Here is an 18,304-nt window from a genome sequence, read left to right on the forward strand (position 1 = left end):
GGCGGGGGGGGCGGTTCCCTCAGCCCAGCCTGCACCCTCTCCAATCAGGGACATCCCTCTTGCAATCTGGGACCACTGGCTCCTAACTGTTCACCTGCCTGCCTGCCTGATCGCCCCTAACACCTCTGCCTGCCTGCCTGATTGCCTCTAACCCCTCTGCCTCTGCCTGCCTGCCCGATCGCCCCTAACAGCTCTGCCTGCCTGCCTGATTGCCTCTAACTGCCTCTGCCTGCCTGCCTGACCACCCCTAACTGCTCTCCCCTGCTGGCCTGATCTCGCCCCCAACTACCTCTGCCTGCCTGATCACCCCTAACTGCCCTCCCTTGCCAGCCTGATCTTGCCCCCAACAGCCCTCCCCTGCCGGCCTCATCTCACCCCCAACTGCCCTCCCCTGCCGGCCTGATCTCGCCCCTAACTACTCTCCCCTACTGACCTGATTGCCTCTAACTGCCTCTGCCTGCCTGATCGCCTGCCTGCCTGATCGCCCCCGACTGCCTTCCCCTGCCAGCCTGATCTCGCCCCCCAACTTCCCTCCCCTGCCAGCCTGATCACCCCTAACGGCCTCTGCCTTGACCCCACCACCATGGCTTTGTCTGGAAGGAAGTCGGACGTCTGGAAGATGGCCGGTCGACCTGGTCTAATTAGCATATTACCTTTTAGTAGTATAGATAGATTATATAGGATAGGATTGCTTAAATGGGGTGGGGAGAAGCCTTTTTCATCAGGAGGAGATGCTCTTGGCAGACAAAAATACATAATCCCTATATCTGGTAGCCAGCCATATGCACTATACTGCCAAACTGGTCATTAAAAAATTGAACTGCTTTCTTACCCCTTACACCAAACAGCTGTTGCCCTTAAAACCCCTTCTCAGCCCCCCCTTTAGGTTCTGCCTTCGCAGTTCACCCAGATTAGGTTCTGATTGGTCGGTTTCTATGCCAGTCAGCATCAAAAGCTCCACCTCTTAGGCAGCAATGGGCTCCTTGCACTTCACCGAGATTTGGTTCTGATTGGTCAGTTTCTATGCCAGTCAGTGTCAAAAGCTCCGCCACCTAGGCAGCCATTGGTTCCTTACACTTCACCCAGATTTGGCTCTGATTGGTCGGTTTCTATGCCAGTCAGCGTCTCTAGGCCTATCAACGGGCCTGGTCAGAGAGATGGGGCTGATCAGCAGCCCCAGTGGAGGCCAGAGAGAAAGAGAGGCATGGCTGCTGGACAGGCCTGGAGTGAAAGAGAGAGTCAAGTGCTGATCAACAGCTGTCATGGAGGCTACGGATCAGACCCTGCTTCTTTCTCCCCAGGCCTCTCTCTGGGCCTGATCCACAGCCCCCTCTGCAGTCAGTGCTGGGTCCGGGCTCCCGCCAAGGCAACCCAGCACTGACTTTCAGTTGGTCGAGCCTTCAGTCGTTGTGGATGTTACGGACCCTGGGTTTTTATATATTAGGATAAAAACCATGATGCATACCTGTGGTCCATGCTGTCCAGACAGGCCATTGAAGAATACTTCAATAAGAGGAAGACCCCTTAACTGAAGTCTAGGGTCTTATCTTATAGTTGATAAAGTCACATCTAGTTTTAATTCAAGACACACAAATGCATCTGTATGAAGGAATTGATTCAGAGTTCCAATATAGAGCTTGTCCTGGCCCACAACTTGTAACTCAATGCTTCCCCAACGTTGTTAGAATGAAAGAGCGTCATAGATGCCAATGTAATTTAAAAGACGACAGTTTTCCACAAGTGCTAGGTGTTTAGTTATGACAACTCCTTTCGTTCCACTTTTGCCCAAGCCTGCTCTTACCTGAATACTCCTAATTCAAGCCAATTGGTTATTGGCCCCAAGGAAAGGATACTAAAACTTTGATTGGTTATTTCAAAGTTCCACAGGTTAATCCTCAGGTCGTCAGCTGACATGTAGGTTTCATAGTCGCTGTTGACTGATATGGAGTTGATGTGATATGTGTGTGCATTGGCAAATACTCTTCGCGGGGTGGCCTCCACCATCAGGTCCATGGGTCTGAGGACAGGCACCTGGGATACAAGAGAAATACATCCTTTTAGGACCAACGCTCTGCACTAGGAAAAGAGCAAGCATGTTTATGTCCTTTATGTTCATACATAAAACCATAAGCACATCAGGAAGAGCTCCAAGAGAAGGAGACATAAATCACGCTGTTCCTGTTCCCTTCTGTTCCTTTTAGTTTTACTCTTTTTCTAAAAAAAGAGTCACCATCACTTAGGCCAGAGAAGTTAAGTAATTTATGTAAAGTCACACAGCTAGTGCTCATGCCTGGCACTCCTTGACTCTGGAGTCTAAGACCTTAGTCGCTCCATATTCTAGACCCTGGAAGAATGCACTTGGGACATGGGAGACTAAATAGACATGTCGTGCCAGTGATTTGTGCTGTGATGGAGGCCAGTAGGCACTGCCCAGGCAATGTTGGTCAGACAGGTCCTGTGTCAACCTGGGGAGGTCAAGGGAGCTGTCAAAAAGGAGAGACTACTAAACAAGGCCGGGCCTGAAGGGTTTGTGGGAATCTACCAGGCAGAAGTGAGGGATGGGAAGGAGAGAGAGCTGTGCTCTAGCCAGAGGATTCAGCATGTGCAAACTCTCTGAGGCGAGAGTGCAAAGTATATATGGGTAAATGTACGACTCCTTGTGTTCTGGGCCTGGGAGTTAGTGATTAATTATTCGCTCAATGAATATTCACTAAATCACTCCTTTGTATCAGACATGGAAGGAAACCTGAGTTGGGTAAGGGGGTAGAGAATAGATGGTGTGCTAGTTGAGGTGGGTGGTCATGGAAGGCCTCTCAGGGGTTGGTGTTTGAGTATAGGCCTGAATGAAGTGAGGGAGGGAGCCATGTTGCTCTCTAGGGAAGAGCATTCCAGGCAGAGGAAACAGCAAGTGCAAAGGCCCTGAGGTAGGAGCATGCTTAGAGTGTAGGAAAAACAGTGAGGTGCCTTTGTGGCCAGAGAGAAGTGAGGAAGGAAGGATCCTGGTAGGAGATGTGGGATCACAGTCAGGGCTGGGTCACAGATGTTATTGGTAATATAAGGAAGGCTCACAGAGTCGCCGGTAGCTGTCCATTACTGACGCCCCTCCTGTTAAGGCAGTGGTCGGCAAACTCATTAGTCAATAGAGCGGCAAACCGCAGCTCGCGAGCCACAGTTTGCCTACCACTGTAGGCATTCCCTCCTTCTTGTGCTCTCTCTCTCTTACCTCTCCACTCCTTCTGTCTTTCCCCACCCCTTTCATTCTTCCTCCTTCAGCTTCTTTCTCATTATCTTTGCTACCTCGCCTCCTGGGAAATCCAAGATCATCTTTCACTCCCCAGAACCTATTTACTAACAAAATGAATGTTGCTGTCACATGGCTTATTTGGTGACCACGCTGGCGATTCTTCACAATCTTCCACAGCAGCTACATGGGTGTCGGCCTTGGGTCAGAGAAACCCCCTTCAGAGACACAGTGAAAGCTGAGCTTCATCTTGGAGGCCCCTGAGGCCCCCACTTTAGACGATGTCTGTGAAAACCCACAGCAGGGAGAGGCTAGAGGTGAGGACTCCAGCGCCTTCCTGCACTGACTCTTCATAGAGGAAAAACAACAGCTGTGTTTACCATGGCAACCTCCAGCGCCCCAGTTAAGTCCACAGACTCAAGGCAAGACTCTGAGAGAGGGAAGATGGCCAGAAAGGAGTGAAGAACAGAAAGAACATGGAGTTGGAGAAGGAGAAGAGAGAGATGGCCATCTGTGGAAGCACACGATGGATTTTTAGCTGTTCAGTAACCTTGGGCAAACACGTGAAAACCGGGGTTGTTAAGTACAATCAAATAATCAACATTGTGGGGTCTTTTTAAAAAATGCTCTCAATTTAAATCCATGCTTGCTCCATATCTCCTTGTTAGAATTTAACAGATGTTCCCCACCACCCTCCCTAAATAATTGAGATTACTTTATATTGAGACTAATAGGATCTACTAAGGTCATGAGGTTAGGTAGGTTCCATGTCATCAATTAGGAAATACAGGAATGTATGACCTCACAGTGACCCCCAGAGAAAACCTTCGGTAAACATTTATTGAGCATTTACTACATGCGAGGCAGTCACCCTACAGAAAATACACAGCCCTACACCTCTTGCTCTTGTTCATAATCAGCCCCTTTGGGAAGCTGCAACGTGGCTGTTTGATGTAGAAAAGCAACATGAGAGCTGTCCACCCCCTCCTGGGTGCAAGGAAACCCTGAAGCGGTGCTCTGGGTCCACAGGCTCGAGGCCTGGACGAGAACATGGGCAGCTCATCCCATCCCATCAACGGCCCTAAATGGAGAACAGGTAGAGAGGCTAGAAAGTTCCAGAGTCCAGCCTCCCTTCAGGTTTGCCATCTCGCCCTTCCCTGGGCTTCCTTCAACGAACATCCTTCGTGACTCTCCCATGACAATTAGTGTGGTTTGGGATCAAGCCAACAGCTAAATAGCACCAGACTTCATTGTCAAGGAGGCGGGAGTGAGTCACCTTGAAAATGCGGGCAACATCGGGTCCGGCTTGTCAGTATCCCTGTTCCAAAGCAACACGGCTCAGTGGTAGATACAGAGCAGCCCTTTCAAACAGGCGTCTGTGATGACGTCCTAAGAACTATCTGAAAGAGTTTTAAAGGAAACTTTCCCCATTTCTAAATTTCGTACATGCTCCTTCCTAAAATCAAATCATCTAAGGAGATACCCACAGCCTAGGTTCTCCTCCCCTTTGCAAAAGAAAGACAGAAGACTGACCCAGCCCATCCTGCACCTTACTATGGTGCACTGTCCAAGATATAAATACTTCTGGGAGGGACAATTGGCCGGTACCGTCGATCAAGGCCCCACAAATGCCCCTACCATTAACTTCCAATTATGGAGAAACAGTTTCTTTTGAGAGATTGCCTAGGGAAGACTTTTCTGACTTTTTCTATTGGCTACGGGGTGTAGGCATCCCTTCCATCCAACCAGGGAATTCTGTCATGATTATAGAACTTAGCAGTAAGTTCTATAACAGCATCTCTAACATAGCATCCCAACATGGTATCCCTCAGGAAAAGGGCTAGTAGAATGATTGGTCACTGGGTAGCAATTAGCTACATTGAGAGAAAAAAAAAAACAAAACACAAAGCAAGCTGCTGGCTTTTCTGGTTAGGAAAATAGCTTCTGTCCACCCTGTCATGAAAACCTTGAACAATATGGTCGTTCATCCAATTATCAAACCAACCTGGGGGGCAGAGTCTGGCGTTACGTGTACCCATTATTAAAGGGTAATTCAGTGTAACAAACCAAATCGAGTATGTACAAAGGCTGTCAAATAAAATAAACCACTAACAAATTCAATTACTTCCCATCTTCAGTGGGAAGAATGCCAGTCATTTTTCATTTTTAAAAATATGCGTCTTCATTCCATTTAAAACACACACACACACACACACACACACACACACACACACACACACACACGTGCGAAAAGAAGCCTTTCAAGGCCTTGTGCTGGCTGGACTGAGGTTGAGTTTCCAGAGGCACATCGCTCAGGTCCTGGGGTGTTTCCTCTTGGGGAATTAATGAAGCATCAGGGAATTAACAAGCATCAAAAAAACATGTTCCCTCCACGGATCAATGGTGGATGGAGTTCAAAAAGCAGGAGGGATAGGTTGGCTCCGGCCTCCTGCAACACATCAGAGCTGTTGTGTGCAGAATGAAGCTGCCACTCAGCAGCACCGCGCCAAAACACCCGGGAAGCCCATCCAAATCACAGACCTTTTAGATTTCCCCGATCACACCCTTCACCAGCCTCAATATGCCCCCGGTTCCTTCTGTTACTGCCTTTGTCACAGAGACTGAAATAAGCCTGAGAGGAAAAGCCCCTTCCGACCAAGTGAGGCTTTGTGCTTCAGGTTCTTAAATACCTTACTTTCATTAGACAGACATTTATTAAGGGCCAATCACTGCTCTAGATGGCACATGGTAGAGTGAGCAAAACAGATGAGCGGTGGCACTTACAGTCTCACGGGGAGGAAAGGCATTCATGTCTCAAGGTGGATATATTGTTAGAGACGTTCACGGATGCTATAACGAGAGGCAGGTACGTTGCTTCAGTAGAGGAAAAGATATTGTTTCATTTGAAAAGGTAGGGGCTCTAATTGACGTTGGGTACATTGTCTTGGAAGAAGTGACAACTCACCTTTGTAATCCTCTAAATTGGTGGTGTTTAATGGGGGGAGTGGGGAGAAGGGAGTTTTGCCATGTGACAGTCTGGAGTATTTTTTGGTTGTTACAGCTGGGGGTATGCAACTGGCATCTAGTGGGGAGAGGTCAAAGATGATGCTAAATGCCCTATGATGTATAGGACAGCCCTCAGCAACAAAGAATTATCTAGCCTAAAATGAATGTCAACAGTTCTGAGGTTGAGAAACCCAGCTTGTCTAAATCTAGGGTGGATAAGAGAAACCCAGTATTAACTTGCACAAAAGGTAGCAAAAAGTGCCAGTTCTTAATCATAAAGATGTTCTGGATTTAAAAGTATATACATACATACACACACACATATATACAAACATACATATATGCACACTAGAAGCCCGATGCACGAAGATTCGTGCTAGAATGGGCTGTCCTTTCCTTGGCTGCCGGCACCGCCTTTCCACTCCGGCCCAGCCCCTTTCCTCTCAGGCCCTGGAGCCTCTCCACCTTCCCACGCTGCCCAGAGGCCCTGAGAGACGGGGGTGGGGCAGAACGCCTGCATTGTCGCCATGGCGATGATGCAAGAGTCCCGCCCCCATCACTTGGTGCCTCTGTATGCAAATTAACCGCCATCTTTGTTGGGTTAATTTGCATATCACTCCTGATTGGCTGGTGACATAGCGGAGGTACAGTCAATTTACATGTTTGTCTATTATTAGGTAAGATAAATAGAAAGGGAGAGGTAGGGGGAAGGGAGACAGAGATAGAGTCTTACCCCCTATTTCCAGCTACAAGAACAACACACTACCCATAAAAACTGCCTAGGGAATTGATATATATTTTAAAAACCCAGTGCAAGATGGTTTTTATGGCAGACTAACAATTTCATGCTCTGTGTCTTTGACTTCTTTTGGCCTCTCTATGGAAAGGAGAGAAAAAAGGCCTTCTCCCCAGAAGATAAACTCGCCATCTAATTAGCAGCCCGTGCAGCAGCCTGCGATTCTGCCAGCTTTATCTTATTTTTTCTCCCAGACACTTCCATTTTCTGCCAACTTTGTTATTTCTCAAAACGTGCTTCCCTGTTCACTGCCTTTCCTGTTATTTCCCTTGATGTTTCACATTATGTGATTCCACAGGAAAAAAGGATTCATCTTAAAACATACCAGTAGAGGAAAATTTTGAGTAATGCTTATAGGTGAGGAAGGTGGGGAGGGGGGAGGAATGGAAAGAGACAGTGGTTTAATTTTTGATTAGCTCGGTTCGGATTAATCCCAAAATTGTTTGTGTTTTGTTTTTCAACTGCTATTGATGAAAGCATTTCTAAAATCTGTCTGCACCCGTTTTCCTATTAGTGATTAGGATAAATATCACTGAAAATTTGGTGACCAAACATGGACAAGACCTCAGGAATAGCATATGACATTGTGTCATTTTTCACTGTGGAACGTACAGAATCAAGAAGATAAATATAGCCCTAGCTGGTTTTGCTCAGTGGTTAGAGCACCTACTGGCTGACTGAAGGGTCCCGGGTTAGATTCCGATCAAGGGCACATGCCTGTGTTGCGGGCATGATCCCCTGTGGGGGGTGTGCAGGAGGCACCGGATCAATGACTCTTTATCATTGATGTTTCTATCTCTCTCTCCCTCTCACTTTCCTTTCCTCTCTGAAATCAATACAAATATATTTTAAAAAAATAAGATAAATATAAAGTTGCTATCAACTTCAAGAATATTAGGGATGGAAGTTCCTAGGAAGTCATTACATGAAAAAGGTGTGGATGCATACAAAGATGTATCTATCTCTACGAACCTTGAAACATGGCCCTTTTTAGATACGAATAAAGCTATAGCCATAGCTAAATGGTGCCAGCTCTGCCTCCCACCAAGAGATGGCAGTAGTGATTACTACTATCACTCTGATTTAGGACCAAATTGACATATGAATGACCTTTCAGAATTGCTTGGTCTGTTTCCCATCCCTGAATGCACATTAGAATCAAATGTGGCCTCTTATTAAAAACTGTTGCCGGGCCCCACCACTGCTCTGTTAAGTCAGAATGCCTGTGAGGTGGTACCCAAGTACTGGTACTATTTGGAAAGCCCCCTAGATGACCAAGAGCCAAGGCTGGAAGCCAATGAATCTGAGGGGGTAAGGGGAGGGTTTCCATACAGCTCTTAACAGTGGTTATCCTTTGGAGTATGAGATTATATGAGTTTAAAATTATTTTTATAGTTCTGTACTGATTGAGGTTTTTATGTTATGCCACCCATTAAACTCTATTAAAAATAAACATAAAAAGGAAATCATTTATGGATGATAAAAGTGACAGAAAAAGGGTTTCTATTTATAATATACAAAGAGCTCCTAAAAATTGATAAAAAGACAACTCAATAAAAATATGGGTGAAGGATATAAACAAAAAATTTAAAGAAAGTGAAAAGCAAATGACCAGGAAATATGTAGAAATATGTCCAACCTTATTTGTGGTCAAGGAGACACAAGTTAAGATATTTTAAATCTTAATTTAAACAGAATATTAATTTTATTAATCTTTTCATCTTTACTTATTAAAAATTGACTAAACCAGTCACTGTTCTAAGTCTTTTATAACCATTTATTTTAATACTCACAACAATTTGATGCTAAGCACTCATATCATACCTCTTTTTACAAATGAGGATAACTGAGACAGACTCACAGCAGTTATGTGTCTTAGCTTAAAGTCACATAGCTAGTGTTTGCTGGAGCTAAGATGGGTCCTTGTGTATTCTAGGCAAGAGTGTCCTTACCCTTAATCGCTACACTGCAACCTTCTCAGTAGTATCACTGTTTGGAATGGGCAGAATTTACAGTGACTGATAACACCCTATCCTGGGACAAGTATGGGCACTTGCTGGTGGGAGTATGAATCACAGAAAAATTTTCAGAAGGTAGACTGGAAGTAGCTAGTAAAACAGGATAACATAGACATCTTTTAATTAAGCAAATCCTATGTTAATGGAAACTATCCTACAAAAATAACACATAAGTTTGCAATAATACATGTTTGAGAACATTCACTGCAGCATTGCTAGTTACAATTGAACTGTAGCAAAATCTGGAAACAACCTGAATGTCCTATCAATAGGGGAATGACTTAGTAAGTTATAATGTGTCCATACTTGAGAATATCTGCAGCTATTTCAAAGAAGATGAATTGACCTGGAGAGATGTTTATATTACTGAGCAGATAAATGTGTATAGTATGATCTCAATTTTGTATAAATAAAACAAGTCATAGTCATCCGTTAATGATATTATGTCTGGGATCCCTGGCTGGTCACTGACTGCATCTGTCTCTCATCCTTGTGTAACTGCAGCTTCCAAACCCCGGGAAGTGTGGGATGATGTCTGTACCCTTGCTCCCTATCGTCACCATAGTACCTAATGCGTAGGGGGGGCTTGCTACTCAGTCAAGCATAGGACATTATCTCTTTAATCCTCACAACCACCATGAAGCAGGAAGCATAAGTGATGGTGAACTCATTTATCAGATGAGAACATCAAGGCACAGGTCTGACAGGAGGCCCTATGTACCCCAGAGAGCACAAAACTGAATCCTCAGTTTACCAACCCGGCTGAGATCCCTGCTAAGCCTTTTCTTCCATTGTATCACCTGACACTGCTATTTCAAGCCCATTTCCTTATCCTGGTGTGATCAGAAAAGGATCACGTGACTCCCAGAGTAATCTCATTAGCTTCTGGCTATTTAAAGGGGAAATGCAGAGAATGGAGGTAGGTGCAGGTGGGGACTGAAGGACTGAGAATTAAGTGAAATGATAAGCAAAACAAAGGGAGAGAATAAAGAGAAGATTTCACTGGAAGTTAGGAGAAAAATGAGCTCTTTTTTAAACACAGAAGGAGAATGTAAGTGGCGAAGAAGGAAGTCAAGCTGCCGGAGCTTGGCAGAGGGTCATTTATTGATCGACAAGTAAGAATGTGCCAAAAAGAAAGACACAGAGCAGGAAGATTGTCTGCTGCCGTTTTCACAATGGGAGACGTCCAAGGAGGCGAGGGATGTAAATTTCCCAGGGGAAGAAGAGTATGAAGTAAGATTCTTATCTTCAAGTTCTCAAAAGGCAAAGCACTGTGTTTTATTGGGGTGTTTTTTTTTTTTTTTTTAAAGCATTGGTTTTGATGTTGAACTAGGATCAAACCACACTGTTGGCCCTCAATACTGTCAGAAATCTGAAGCTGTTTGGGGTTTAGGAAACTGGGACTAAATATTCCTAAATCTCATGACAGAGAGGACCCAGATTTCCTCAGGGACTGGGCTCAGTGGGTTTCTGTGGGCTCTCCCAGGGAAAGGAGGAGAGTCTAGAATTGGGGGCAAAGGACTAGCTTCCCAGCAAGGATACTGCTGGAGTGTGTGTGGGTCGCTGCCTCAAAAAACATAGAAAAGTAAGCAGGGTTGGTCCATTCCAGGTGAAAGTTACATTATCCATCTTGGCAGGGGAAACCACAGGCAGAAACGGAGATAAATCAGGACAGCCAGGGGAAACAGAAACCATATTACGGTTCAGGAGGTAAACAAACAAAGATGGCAGACGAACCTCCCTTCCTGCGTAAGCAGAAGCGGTTTGGAGTGTTCCTTCAACCCCTTCTTGTTAATCTCCAAGTCTTTGAAGGACTCGGACTCCAGTCTCTTCCCAACTATTTATTTTTCCTTCATGAGAACTCTCTCTTTAAAATGACATTCTGTTCAAGATATATTTATAGGAGTATGCAAATTTATTTGGTTGTGAATTATAGAATATGAGACAAACCCAGCTCTTGAGTTATGACACCAAATAGAGGGAGTCATTTTTGTTTTTTTTCTTAAATAAACGGATTTTGATTTTAGAGGGAGAGAAAGGAGGGAGGGAAAGGGAAGGAGAGGGAGGGAGGGAAGGAGGGAGAGAGGGAGGGAGGGAAGGAGGGAGAGAGGGAGAGAGGGAGAGAGAGAGAGAGAGAGAGAGAGAGAGAGAGAGAGAGAGAGAATCATTAATTTGTTGTTCCACTTAGTTATGCATTCATTGGTTGATTCTTGTATGTGCCCTGACCTGGGATCGCACCCACAACCTTGGCGTATTGGGACGATGCTGTAACCCAGTGGTGGGCAAACTCATTAGTCAACAGAGCCAAATATCAACAGTACAACGATTGAAATTTCTTTTGAGAGCCAAATTTTTTAAACTTAAACTTCTTCTAACGCCACTTCTTCAAAATAGACTCACCCAGGCCATGGAATTTTGTGGAAGAGCCACACTCAAGGGGCCAAAGAGCTGCATGTGGCTCGCGAGACGCAGTTTGCTGACCATTGCTTTAACCAACTGAGTTACCCAGCCAAGGTGGCGTTTTCATTTTTTAAGGTTTCGGATTTAGGCAAACTTAGCTTGTAGACTGCTTGGAGCATCGATCTCTCAGCATATACGGTACATGCAAATGCTGCTGCTCATCCATTTTCCTTCTTCCCCAGAAGGGACCGCTGCCAATAAAGCTCATCTGCCTGAGTTATGGCCTTTCCCTTCGGATAATCAGTGAGAATTATGCAAAGGCACAGTGTTGCTATCAAACAGAAATAGAGAGCAAGCTAATTCCACCTGATAATTTGGCCGGGCACATCGTTTTGCCAGGATCTCTCTCACCACAGATGCTGGCAGGATGGTTTCCATAGAAAAGCAGTCCAATTAAAGGGGGAGTTTCTGGAAAGTCAATTTTAGTGTCCAATGGTGGATTTGCATTTGCGAATGTCAGCCAGGTTAATAATGAGCTTGTGCTGGAAGACAAAAGCGGGACTTTTTTCTTAGTGGTGAAGACAGAGGAGAAAATATTGAGAGAACTTTTTTGGTTGTTTTAATTTAAGGAAAGTGACCTACTTGGATGGTTTTTCTTCAGTGCTAACGGAAAATAAAGACAGAAGGTCTAACATCTGACAGTGGATCCTTTAATCTAGGCAGAGAATTCTGCATTTTTGGTGATGAATGGTTGGAGGCGGAGGCGGAGAATCTATAGGGAAATTTGCAACCCGGAGTCCAGAGTCAGTTTTTAACGACTTTCCAGGCAACTGTTAATGCTATCATCCCAGAGCCACATGAGACGTGGCCACAGCCTCTTCCCTCTGCAGGAGTTACTACTAATTATATAACTTCTTAGCTCAGTGAGAATGTGAGAGTTCACTGTCTTTCAAAAACAGGCATTGCAGGGTAGGAACACACTTCAATTTATCCAGAGAAACTCAAATTGATTATCTATTCTTCAGTATCTCCTTATCTGTACTTACAGAATTTTATTAAGAACTAGAGGACCGGTGCACGTATTCATGCATGGGTGGGGTCTGGCTGGCTGGCCCCAATAGGGGCCTATCAGGCTGGGCCAGCCAGGGGGAGGGGCCACGGTCAGTTGGTGGGCCATCCCCGACCCTGGGTCGAACTCCTGATCAAGGGGACAATTTGCATATTAGCCTTTTATTATATAGGATCATTCATGGGAATTTCCTTTAAGTCAGAAATGTGAACTCATTCACTAAAGAGTCTTAGATAGTAGGGTTAATGTGTTATAGGCATATTGGCCATATAATCAAGTTAGAAGTCCCTTCTTCCTCACTTGTCTTCATAGAACTCTGTGCTTCCATGAAAAGAAGCAACTGGGGTCTACCAGTTGTCTCTCTGCTCTTAGCATTCCTGATTCCCAGCTTGAAGTCAGCTATCATTGAATGGTAAGTACTAAAATCAGATACTGTGCTAGTATTATTTTCTGACAAGTCCTATGCTGTAGATACTTTATTGATGATAAAACTGATACTTTGAGGGCTTAAATAAAAGGCCCAAAGTCACACAAAGACAGAGCTGGGATTTGCACCCAGAGCTGTTAATCTGGATTTTTTTTTAACCACCACACTAGACTCCAGAAGGGTTCCAACTGTGGGCTTTCCTCCCTGCCTGAGGATAAGGAGAAACAGGTCAGCCTCACAAATCTCCTAAGAACAAGAACCTTCTGCTCACACTTTTTGAACCAACAGGCACTTGTTTTGTTTATTTTGAAGTATCCACGTGACTCATTCCTTCAGTGCCCACATCTCTCTGGGTACTGTCTTAACTCACATTTTGGGTTTGTTCACATAAAATATACTGTATTTCTCTTCCGGGGAATTTTAATGGGCAGCCAACTTATTTTGGGTTGTGCTGTGACTGCAGAGATATGCTTCTCTTTATAACACAAGATAGTGGAACAGAAGGGCTCCTCCATCAGTGGCCTGGACACACACACGGTTCCCTTTTACGTGGGGGCCACCAATCAAGGTCCCTCACAAAAGCTCTGGGAACTGGGCTTGACTGTCTCTCCTGGAGAATGACCGGCTTGCCCCGTTTTGTTCACTCTGCCTCCAGTAGCCCACAAGACAATGTTTCTTGCTGCACAAGCTCGTGGTTTGGGTGTACTCAGTACTGGGGCTTCTCCAGCTGGAATCGCCCAGGCTCTCACATTTTCCTCGCTACTTGGTATTTTATTGAATATAAAATGCAATGAAAATTTGGGCATTGTCCAATCAATTTATGTTTTTAAACCTTTCCTGAACATTTTCTGACTTGCTGTCCTTCATTCAATCTTTTTTTCAGTTTCATGGTGTAGTTTTTTTAAAAATGTTTTTATTATTCATTTTAGAGAGAGAAGAAGGGAGAGAGAAACATTGCTGTGAAAGAGTAACATCCATCGGCTGCTTCCTGCACACCCCCTACTGGAGGTTGAGCCCACAAGCCAGGCATGTGCCCTGACCTCTCGGTGCATGGGACAATGTTCAACCAACTGAGCCACACTGGCCATGGCTCATGTTGCTTTTTTGCCCTTCCAAACATCCCCCTACCTTGCACTGTGGCATAGCAGATTAGCCATAGTTGGGCCTTAGCTATCTCAGAGATTTTTGCCCAATGAAGGCACCCAAAGTGGCAACAATAACAAAGATTACTATGGCGATTACACAACAGAGAGATCTAGGACCACACACAGAGCAAGCGTAATACCAAACATCTCCCCTTTGGAGTCTGGGAAAGCTTTGGTGGCTGCTCTTGTTAGATCAGTGATAAAAGCCCATCAGCAAATGCCAGAGAAACAAATCGCCCCTTCCTGGAGCCAGTGGGCATTTGTCTCTGTCATTCCTCTGGGCATGGGGCTCTGTTCTCTCTGCATGGACAGCACCACTAATCCTGCTTTGGAGCCAAGCGTGAGCTCTTTACTATGGCTCTGCACTGCTAACCAACCTCAGTCGCTTCTCTCTCTCTCTGGCCCCATTCTTGCATGGAAAATTGAGGTAATGATTTATATGTTGTAAGCTGTTCTGACAGGTGCACTCTATCTGGGCTTCTTCCAGCCCCAGGACTAATCGGAAGCTTATCTTCTCCTTTGTGTAATAGGGAGCTGTCAGGTTCTATGACCCTCCGAACAATTCAATCACTTATGGGAGGACTCACCTTGGAGGGAGGACGCCTTGATATTGGAGAAGCTCCGAGGAGGCCATGCCCTGACATGTATTAAAACAGTGGCAGGCAAGGGACTGGAGGGCAACATGGCCACCTGACAAATGCCATTTGCTTCCTCAATTTAAACTCTTCATATCCACCGGGAAAGTCCTAGGTTGTGCCTGCAGCTTTTCCATCTTGGTGTATGTCCTGTCTTGGGTGCAGAACATTGAGATGGCTGAGCAAAGAGGATCTGTTTAAAAGCAACCAGTGTAGAGAAGAAGGGGCTTGCATTGCTCTTGGGAGAAAGAGCAGATTCCTTGGGAAGGTCTATAATGCCCAGCATGGCCTGGCCATAGGCTGCCTGCCTTGTCTCCATCATCTCCCTGTGCCCTAGCATCCCAGCCGCTCCGGCCCTTGTTCCATTCCCTGTTCTCCTGTGTGACTTCCCACCTCATGGCCTTTGTCCATGGCAATTCTTCTGCCTGAAATGCTCCTCCTACTCTTCTCCTCACCTGCCTCCTGGCTTCAGCTCCATTATTAATTGCTCCAAAAATTATTCTCTGTTTTCCATGGATGAATCAGATCATTTGTTCTCCTGTGTACCACACACCTCTCTTCTGCAACCAAAAGAGCCCGTAAACTCCATGAGGGCAGAAACCATGCTCACTGCTATAATTCCAGGGACTGTCACAGTGCGTGGCTTGCAGTGGTACGGTACTCAATAAATACTTGTGGAATTAGTGAAAAAAGGAATAAGAAACCTACGTGGTGCCTATGTTCTTTAAAAAAATTGTTTGGAGCGAGGGAGGGAGAGAGAGAGAGAAAAACACAGATTGATTGCCTCCTGTAAGCACCCTGATGGGATTAAACCCACAATCTAGGTATGTGCCCTGACCAGGAATCAAACCTGCAACCTTTTGGTGCATGGGACTATACTCCAACCAACTGAGCCACACTGGCCAAGGCATTGGTGCCTAAATTCTTAACGAATCTGACCATCAAGTAGGGCAAGGGCACATTTAATCAGGATTGTGACAGTCATCTGTGAATTCATCTACAGAGATGGCTTTACTCTGGGAAGGAATAATGGTAACCAAGTGTGGCCTTGTTTTGACACTTCTATCTCATTATGTAACCTTATACCTCCTGTCTTATCTGCATTGATAATCTTATGCCCTCCACCCCCAGCAGGTTTCTCTCTTAGATGCTCTTTGAATTTGTAGAACAAGCAAATTTTTTTTAAAAAAAATCAAGCTTTCAGAGTTTCTAAACATCTGCATGTTTGGTACTGAAATAGCAGGATAATTGGATGAAATTTTCACCTTATGTCTGGATGTTTTGGCATTAAAGAGACAATGTCTTTATTTAATTCAAAGTTGCAGAACTTTCCCTCAAACTAATTTAGAAAGTGGGATCACAGAGCAGAGAAGGAAATGTTGAGAAGGATCTCAGGCAGTGATTAAATGCACAGCAGATTGATTGTGATGTCTGGCATGGGTGCACGAAGTTGGTGCTATTGCTATTTTCAAATAAAAGCTCATAACCAGCTAGTTCCTCACTGGCTTGTCAGCTCCATGAGGGCAGGGACCACACATGTCTATCCCTGACTATACGTATGGAACCTTCCTCTTATAAATGTTAGGCTCCACAGAAGGAAACGTTTATAAACAGTGAAAGTTTTCAGATTGGCTGATGGAGGAGTATTGCTTCTAGAAGTCTCTGACAGTAGGCTCAAGCCTCCATTGGCTCCAATGGTTGAACACCATTGTTGTTGAGAAGCCAGGCAGCAGGGTGATTAAGGGCGGGGTGGGGGGGTGGGGTGGTCTGCACCCAGACAGCCAGGGGTGAACGCTGGTCCTGCCACTTGCTAGCGAACAACCTTGCACAAATTGCTTCCTCCATGTAGAGCACAGTTTCCTCACCTGTGAAATGGTGGGGATAGTTTTAAGCTCACGGGGCTAAGGTGCAAATTGAACGATGAAATATGCAGAGTGCCCGGAACAGTGTCAGGCGCTGGTAAGTTCTCAGTGAGCATTAATGAATTGAATGTCAAGAGGAAGGTGCTATGAAGGGTCCTACACCAGCACGTGATTCTGTGCCTGGAGGCAGTAAGGGCAGAGTGAAAGTGCTGTCAGGCTAACCCCCCTCCCCGCCCGCCCCCCGCCAGATCTGATCCTTTTAGCCAGCATTTCTTAAAGTGAGGTCCATGGCTGCACTACTCAAAACAACCGACCCACAAATTCTTTGTTAATGGTCCATGACCAGATGAGGAGCCCAAGCCAGATTCAATGCATTGCATCATTCACTGAGGAAAGACTTGCTATGACAAATACAAGCATCAGCTGAACTCTACAGTGGCTTAGTGATATGAATGGTTCATATTCTCATACAAGCTCATTATATGGTTGTAAACTGGAACTGAGCCAAGGACCACGTGTTGAGTAGAATGTCATAAAAAACAGTAATCTCATGAGAAAAGGGCTTTCCCTGGTCAAATACATTTGGTGGAAAAATACTGCATGCCATCTATCTTCCCTGGAGTTTGCTATTGGATATTAGTATACGAAAGGTCCTGAGAAAGCCTGATGTAAATAAATTTATTTAACTGTGTTTAAGATGGGGTTTTCCATATGTTCTCCAGCAAGAAACATTTGTGAGTGTGTATGTACATGTTTGTTTTTGCCACTGCTTTTAACTTTTTTTTTTTTATGGAAAAGAACTGAGCCCAATTGATCATCTGATCACAACAAATAAGAGTGTGACCCAGTCTCCTCCTCTCGAACACATACAAATCCAACATCTTTTAGTTAGAAAATGCCTTTCCTTCTGGCTCAACCATTCTAAGGAAATCAGAGAATTAAATACTAGTCCCATTGATAATAATTTCCTTGAACATAAATATACTCTTTTAAAATGTTTTCCTCCAACCAGTTTCTTATTTTTATGGACTACAGAAAAAAGAAGGTATTATCCTATATACCAAACTCTAGGGAAATATCTATAATGTATTTCTCTGGTAGAGATGGTATTTAAAATACTTACATCAATGCATCATTGAAGCCTGGTTTGCAACATACTAGGATCAAAGTGATCGTTTCCTCTACTGAATTTGATTCTAAATCCATTTATGTTAATTATTTTCTACAAAAAAATAGTACATATAATGAACAGAGTCCTTAGAATTCCTCTTGAGGTTTCAAACAGTTATTCGAATACCTTGGTAGCAAAAGGGATCTAGGCATATATTTTTGATTTCCTGTTAAGTCTAATTAAAAACCAAAATACAAATCAGTTCTAGGCTTTGCCAACATCCTAAGTTTTCTTGAGCCATGCACTACTTGAGAACTGCATGCCATGTGCATGCCTGCACACACATATACATACATGCACAGTGTCAGGGGCTGGGACTCGCACCCGCACTCCTGCAGCAGGGAGCTCACATTTCAGAGCCCAGCCCTGTCTGGGGACAATGTCTCTCCCATTACACTCATGATTCAGACAATTCCATCTGAAAGATTCAGAGAATGGAGGTACTTTTCCCCCTGAATCACCCAATTACGCCAGGATCTTCCACTTACTTTAGAAGTGCACAGACAGTCCTTGAAAGGGAAAATCATACTATTA

General features: G+C 44.7%; 1 protein-coding gene across 5 annotated transcripts in view; it reads right to left on the reverse strand.

Moving 5' to 3' along the window:
• PPP2R2B (protein phosphatase 2 regulatory subunit Bbeta) overlaps positions 1-18,304 on the reverse strand; it is a 254,047-nt gene that overhangs the window by 40,500 nt on the left and 195,243 nt on the right. For all 5 annotated transcript variants that reach the window (XM_054718017.1, XM_028146262.2, XM_028146258.2 and 2 more), the window contains one exon: positions 1,854-2,031. In XM_054718017.1, the coding sequence (XP_054573992.1) occupies positions 1,854-2,031 (178 nt within the window). The remainder of the gene's footprint in view (positions 1-1,853; positions 2,032-18,304) is intronic.

This window comes from Eptesicus fuscus, chromosome 6 (genome assembly GCF_027574615.1).
Source record: "Eptesicus fuscus isolate TK198812 chromosome 6, DD_ASM_mEF_20220401, whole genome shotgun sequence".
NCBI lineage: Eukaryota > Metazoa > Chordata > Mammalia > Chiroptera > Vespertilionidae > Eptesicus > Eptesicus fuscus.